Source organism: Alosa sapidissima, chromosome 2 (assembly GCF_018492685.1).
Source record: "Alosa sapidissima isolate fAloSap1 chromosome 2, fAloSap1.pri, whole genome shotgun sequence".
In the NCBI taxonomy this organism is placed as follows: Eukaryota; Metazoa; Chordata; class Actinopteri; order Clupeiformes; family Clupeidae; genus Alosa; species Alosa sapidissima.
In genome coordinates this window covers 1,359,925-1,366,698 of record NC_055958.1, presented here as the reverse complement: position 1 = coordinate 1,366,698, position 6,774 = coordinate 1,359,925, and the positions used below count along the sequence as shown (strand labels likewise).

The 6,774-nt window shown below is 38.4% G+C and overlaps 1 protein-coding gene across 4 annotated transcripts; it reads right to left on the bottom strand.

Annotated features, from left to right (window-relative positions):
* Nucleotides 1-247: 247 nt before the first annotated feature.
* LOC121694223 lies at nucleotides 248-6,490 on the bottom strand. Of its 4 annotated transcripts, none has more exons than XM_042074258.1 (9): nucleotides 3,814-4,008; nucleotides 3,405-3,696; nucleotides 3,049-3,197; nucleotides 2,586-2,760; nucleotides 2,319-2,500; nucleotides 2,007-2,063; nucleotides 1,473-1,682; nucleotides 1,256-1,371; nucleotides 248-266 (listed from the first exon to the last, which is right to left on the bottom strand). In XM_042074258.1, exons 2-7 carry the CDS (start codon nucleotides 3,682-3,684, stop codon nucleotides 1,596-1,598), a joined length of 930 nt encoding a protein of 309 aa, XP_041930192.1. In that variant the 5' UTR covers nucleotides 3,685-3,696; nucleotides 3,814-4,008; the 3' UTR covers nucleotides 248-266; nucleotides 1,256-1,371; nucleotides 1,473-1,595. The 4 variants fall into 4 exon arrangements, with proteins under 4 accessions (XP_041930192.1, XP_041930209.1, XP_041930201.1 ...); XM_042074275.1 differs by lacking the exons at nucleotides 248-266; nucleotides 3,814-4,008 and adding exons at nucleotides 4,620-4,806; nucleotides 6,065-6,490 and having other exon boundaries at nucleotides 856-1,371; nucleotides 3,405-3,632; XM_042074267.1 differs by lacking the exons at nucleotides 248-266; nucleotides 3,814-4,008 and adding an exon at nucleotides 6,081-6,490 and having other exon boundaries at nucleotides 856-1,371; nucleotides 3,405-3,632.
* Between the last annotated feature and the right edge of the window lie 284 nt (nucleotides 6,491-6,774).

Here is a 6,774-nt window from a genome sequence, read left to right as displayed (position 1 = left end):
ATGCTGCTCGCAACAGGAGCAGAGGTGGTGACACGGGGCAGGAGAGCCATTAGGCCATGCATAGTCTATCACAAGATGATGGGAATGCCGGCCCTGTATGGATAGGATATGGATAGTCATTATCTCTACAGCAAAAGGCCTGCTACATAAAAAAAAAAAAAAAAAAATTGTCAGCCATTTATTAGTAATGATTTACACTGTTGATTATCTATTTCCCTGACCATTTAGGACATATATCCCATACGAAAAAGAAATACATAAAACTTCTAAAAGGATGAATACAAAAGTCTTATACAAAACCCTTACTGCCAGAAACACATATGGCTATGAAAATCTTATGTGGCACATATCACAAAAGTGGCCCATTTCATATTTCCCTCATGTATGAATAAAGCACACATCTACATGAACTGACTAAGTAAATTATACAGTGACATATACTTTCAGTACATGAGAGATGTACATTTTAGAATATGTTATATAACGTTTTAGTATTATTCCTATATGATAAAACACCATTACAACCAGATTTGTGCATGTAACACACATGCAATGTATATAAAAACAACGCAGTCTTCATATGGTTTTGATAAGATTTTGATATTAGAAAGAAAAAGTATATATATGTTATACACATGTACACACTAATTTTTGTATATGTTTGTCTGACATATAATACATGCTTCTTATATGTGAAGTATATGTTTTTCATGAGTAATATTGTGTTGTTCCTATATGATAAACCACCATTACTGTTAGATTTGTGTATGTTACACAGATAAAATGTATATAGAAACTATGAAGTTTTTATATGGTTTTGATAAGATTTTGATATCTAAAAGGAAATTATATACAAGTAATACATATTTACAAACTGATGTTTCCTATATGTGTTGCATATATGTACAATATATGCTTTGTATGAGTATCATTGTGTGATTAAAGAGCAATACACACAGGGATTTTAACCAAATTTATTTGAAACCTCTACTGACAAATAGTTCCCTTGCACTTCCCTTGCACTTCTACTAACTGTATCTACTATTACTGATCCTATCAAAAACATGATGGTTAGGCATGTCGTTATGAAAAAAAACTTATTTTCAACATCAGTGGCAGACATTGCAGCTTTCTGCCATTCCCACAATTTAGGAGATAAAGTGCCATTTTAAGTGGTATAATGAACTCATTCATACTGTCCATAACTGTACGTAATATTTATGAACTGAACTGTGTTATTAAGAACAAAACGTACATTTCAATGTTCTCATTTCTGTTGCTTAACTTTATTCCGCATCTCTGTTATCTTCCCATTGATGCTGCTCCCTATCAGGGACAGAGGGGTACCCGGCCATCTCTCCAGAGTTGCATCTTTAACAAACAAACCCAAAGAATGCAAAAGTTAGTAGGCTATACTTGACATTCACAGCAGAGATCAGTATCATAACAGCTATTGATAACACTGAACCTACTGTAGATGGCATCAACTTTGGTCTTCTCAAGGGGGAGACGAGCCTCTCCCTTCCCCTTGTTGGTTCCCCGAAGATTACTGACTAGAAGCAATTCAGGGGGGAATACAGCTGTAAGCAGTTGTCTTACAAATGTTGTACATGAATTTGCATTAACTGCGAAACCCATGCAAGCTTATCCACCATGACACCACTGCCTTTGAAGATCTCAACCTTTAAAGGAAGAAAAATGTGTTAAACAAAGGACAGGTGTTAAACAAAGGGCTTAAAGATAAAATTTTAGGATATGAAAAAACTATATAACTTGGTAAATTACAACCCTATATGATTTTGTATACAAAATCAGAATGTATTGGCCTTTAAAAATGGCTTCCACTAACACAACCTGGTTGTCTTATATAATGTGTTAATACTGGGCACAGAAAGAAAACACATAAAGAAGTGCACACACACACTATACATACAGTATAATCACGATTGCCCTACACATTACAAGCATGCCTGACCATCTATATAATATTCATTAAGACAACTCACCTTTGATGGTGAAGAACTAGTTGTATCCATGTCTCCACTCCCAGCATCAATTGCCATCTGAGGAGGACATTAGTTAAACAGAAAACATCTGGTCAGTGCACATATTAATACATACTTTGGAGCCATAGACAAATGTATAAGCTTAGACTGTGTGCCAATGTGTCAATTATTCAATTGAATTTTCTGTAGTTCTTCTGTACAGCACAACAGATACTTACTGATATAGTTGGATAAATAAAGTATATCTGCCGAACTCATAACAAGCATCCCAAACAATTCTCTATCATGTATTAATTTCTAAAAAGAAATCACCTTTGATGACTGGGAGCTGGCTGAAGGTGAACTAGACTGTGTTGAAACAGTAGATGAGGGGCTGGAGGTGGGCTGAGTGAAATAGGGAAGACACTGTGAAGGACAGTCCTCTGATCCGGGCGTCCTGGGAGAGGCAGGCTGGCATATAATCTTCTTCATGCCAAAAATGAGTCCTGGCACATCTAGACACAATGACAGGAAAAATACAGGTAAACAGACTTAGCTATCACTGATCCTTCTACAACCAGTACATAATAAACAAGATACCTTGAAGAACCAAGTCTTTCCACTTTTGGCATTCTTTCTCCAAGTCTATGTTTTTCTGGGTCAAAGCAGAGACAGATTTTTTCAGGTTGTTGATCTCATCTGATGAAGTTTGTGGTATCCCACCATACATCTTCAGAAACTCCTTTGCAGGATCAGTCTGGGAGACTTTTAACCTCTGGTCAAAACAGAAGCTAGAATTAATTAAATAGAGGCTGCTGCAATAATAATTGCAACATGCACAACGGAATCAATAACTAACATGTAAATCATGTGAATCAAGAATGTACATCCGCATCAGCTTTGAAAAACTTCAATGACTGATAGTGAGTGTGCCACAAACACTCCACATGTATGTGCATAGCTTTAAAGTGCAAATGCGGTGTAAATCGATTCACTGGCCTGCTGGAGGTTCCCATTACTGGAATGACATGATCAAAATAATCTGATGACAAATTCACACTACCTTATCTGTTTGTTGAGGAACTTCCGTGTCTGTGTCGTCTGATTCTTCCCCATACTTCTTGGGGGGCACAGAGATCCTCTTTGTTTGTGGGGCTGGCTTATTGCTTTTTGTTAGCTCATTCAATTTTCGTGTGGCCTCATAACGAGAACCTACAGTAGAGAGGGAAAGACAGTCACGGACACAACATGATTTTACAATGACACCATGATAACGACATCTCTAAACTGTAAACTGCAAATCTATCTATGATGGCAGAATTGTATCATGGGTAGAATGACAAATGTCTATTAAAAATGTATATTAAAGAGAATAATGTGTATTTACACCTACTGATTAAATAATAGTCTGTATCTTACCAGTCACAAACTTCACATTAGCTGCATAATGAGGATAACCTCCTTGTGGCCTCTTCCCACGTCGCCACTCAACTGAAGCCAGATACAGGCTTAAAGGAAGCCCATCAGGGCCCATTTTTGTGTCATCATAGCGAATGATGGCATCAGTTTTGACATCACTTAACTTGCCCTTGTCATCTCCTTCTGACCACTGTACCACAGCAAACTTCCTGGCTGGTGTTTCTGCCACTAAAAGAATGGAGGAAAAATGAAGAAAGGATGTATGAATACAGTAGTACATATTTTATCACCATGTCACACTGCATTCACACCAATGCACAGGTAGTGCATGGTTTTGGTCTGTTTTCATCTACTTGTTATCAGATTAGGCCATTTACACCATGTAGTGTTCTGCACAGCAGAACAGCAAAGACCCCTTGAAATAGAAGAGTTCTATTTTTCTCTGCGTGTCCGCATGGGCTTTATAGACTTTAAACAAATTGATTTTTTTTTTTTTTTAAAGTGGTTGATTTTCAGGGCACACAGACCTTTCAGTTGCCATTTCCTAAAACTAGATAAGAAATACTTGCCTACTGCTAGGCCACTTGCTGTTACCAGTACTACTAAGAAATTGGACTGTCTATTAATGTGCCCCAAATATCAACAAACTTTTCTTTTATGAAGCGCTAGTAGGTGAATCTCTGTGCACAGAGGATGAAAAGTCTCAGAATGTCGTTTGTCTCAGGATAGAACTTACGAGTTCTAAAGAAAATATCACCAAGAAAATGTGATACCTACTTCTGTTTTGACTAGGTTGTTTACAAGGTGTGACTGGTCAAGAAGACTGCATTGACAGCAAAACGGTGCAATTTGAGTGCAGCAGATTCTTAGCAGTGTTATCCTTCGTTTTGTAAGTCCTACTTTGCGATCCCGTTGGGTTACACGTGTACCCAAGATATCATGTGAAAGTGCCATTTCTGGTCTTTCAACAGTTGTCTTCTGTTAGTTGCTAGCACGCACGGAGATACAGTATCAAAGATTCTTAAGTTGTCTCTGGAGATATGCTAGCGGTTTTGAACATTACCCCCCACACACACCACCACCAACAACAACCAACTCTAGATCAGTTGCAGTGCCGTAATATTGGTCAAGTAGCCAACTTGCTCTTGCTTAAAAACTGATTACACGCGAATGAATGCAAAAACAGTATTACGAAATGTTTATTACACTCCTTACCTATTGTTTCTTCCATTATAAAAGTGATGTACGTTCTCGCTCACTCCTTGCTCCCTCTCCGGCCTCTCCTGACTCCACAACTTCTGTTTCGATTCGAACGTCGCAGCGGTCTCATTGGAAGATGGAGATCTCACGGTGTTTCGCGAGAGGCGGGGAGCAGGATTGAGCGCGCAGCGTCGCTAGTATCCTGAATCGCATTATTCACTGTGTTTTTAATTATGTTAAAAAGAAAACACTGCGCAAAAAATGAATGGCTGAAAGAAAATATTCATCGTCGCACCTCATCACGATGGAAAAAAAGGTTTGTATGCCTACTTAGCCTACTTTGGGTTTATCTTTACAGGCAACAATTTTCAGAATCCCTGGACTGTTATCACAGTTTGGGGTAGACTGGTAACTAATGGTCAAAGTGACAAATTTATTTATTCATTCATTAATTTAAGAATATATTGGAGTAATTTATGTAGCCATACATTAGGCTACCATCTCTTAATGCAACTATGCTTCGCAACAGTTCACAAATGAGGAAGGATAAATCTATCAAAACAGGCATAGAGCCTGCCGAATTTTGTTAGGCTGATGAGCCTGATGAGATTGCATGACATTTTTGCATAGTCTCCTCCAATGAAAGTCAATCCAAAATGATTGAGGTCTGAGTTTTAAAAAATGAAACTAAAAGTTTAGGCTACATAAATTATGCCACATTTAATCTAAACATTAGGAATGGATATTAGTGTATTTTTAATGACATCAAACATGTGGCCTAGGCCTAGGTAATTAGGCCTAACCCTGCTGAAAAAAAACAGCTACACACCAGCCTAAGCCGGTGGCTGGTCTCAGCTGGTTTTTCATCAGTTTGTGCTGGTCTTTGCTGGTCTACTGGTTGGGCCACCACTTGGACTTGCTGGTGTGACCATCTTAGGAAGCTGGTCATGTTGGTCTGACAAGCTCATATGTGAGTGTGCTGGTTTATGTTGGTCATGATGGTGACCAGCCATAAAGCTGGACATTGCTGGATTGGCCAGTCAACCTCCAACTACATGACCATCCTAAACTGGGTCAACCAGCTAAACCAGCAAAACTCTTGCGAAAACACAGCTTAAACCAGCAAACCATCATAAGCTGGTCAGGCTGTTTTTTTTCAGCAGGGAAGTCATTGACCTATCTGCCCCGAATAAAGAAAAATAGCCTATAGCTTGAGTTAAGAGAGGCAAAAGGGTTTCAAAGGGGGCAGGATAGGCAGAAGAATTAGGCGGATACAGTAACATGCTGATTATTGCAATAACAAATAGGCCTAGAAATTTCAGCTTGATGATTATTTAATGGCCACACCCCATTTTTTTGTTTTTATATTGTTCAAACCAAATATTTTTTTATTAAAAGCACAGGCACACTTCATTTGTGTCTTGTGGTTAATATTTTCCACATGCCAATGTTCTGCTGACCCAATGAAGGCTTAACCTGAAAGTAGTTCCACCAAGCTCCACATGTTCCATCGAGCTCCATACATTCATCTGGACTCGCTCCTGATGAGAGGGATTTCAACAGAGAAGAAAATTATCAAGAAAATTAGGATTGCCCGACAGGATTTGAATAGATGTGATGTAGTGGAGAACTCTCCTCACTGTCACGGTTTGGTTTCAATGTGAGTGGTTGAGATCGCACATCAATAAAGATGACACAAGTGGTTTAAAGGATTTTTGATAAGGTACTGATTTTTGAAATACGTTCATTTAGCCTCTGTGTAGTATCTAGCTGTTTGTTTTATTGTCCTGAAGTTTTTCTTGGTATGTCCTCCCTAGGGAAACAGTGAAGATGCCTGTGAAAGACAACTCAGAGAGCAGAGTGGAGAGCCTTTCACACTAACACAGGTAAGACAAATAATGCAAGTAATCACTCTATAACTGTTAATAAGAAGATATAAAATATATCAGTGTGTCATAAGTTAACATTTAATTTTCCTGTTATTCTAGGATATCCTCTCCCAGGGATTGACAGAAGAGCAGAGTTTCATCTCCATTGTGTCCTTTGCCCTCAAACACAACACAACCGGTGTTTTAATGGCTGATCTACTCAAGCTTTTGAAATTGGTTTCTGCTGGAAAAAGTGCAATTCCCTCAAGCAAGTACTTTTTAGACAAACCCCTGACTGGCAT

Excerpts from the sequence above, each read along its gene's own strand:
- LOC121694223 (XM_042074258.1), bottom strand. The coding sequence starts at position 3,684 with ATGTACTACTGTATTCATACATCCTTTCTTCATTTTTCCTCCATTCTT. Across the intron at positions 2,501-2,585 it reads GAAAGACTTGGTTCTTCAAG|ATGTGCCAGGACTCATTTTT; the intron begins GTATCTTGTTTA and ends CATTGTGTCTAG. Across the intron at positions 1,683-2,006 it reads CTAGTTCTTCACCATCAAAG|GTTGAGATCTTCAAAGGCAG; the intron begins GTGAGTTGTCTT and ends CTTCCTTTAAAG.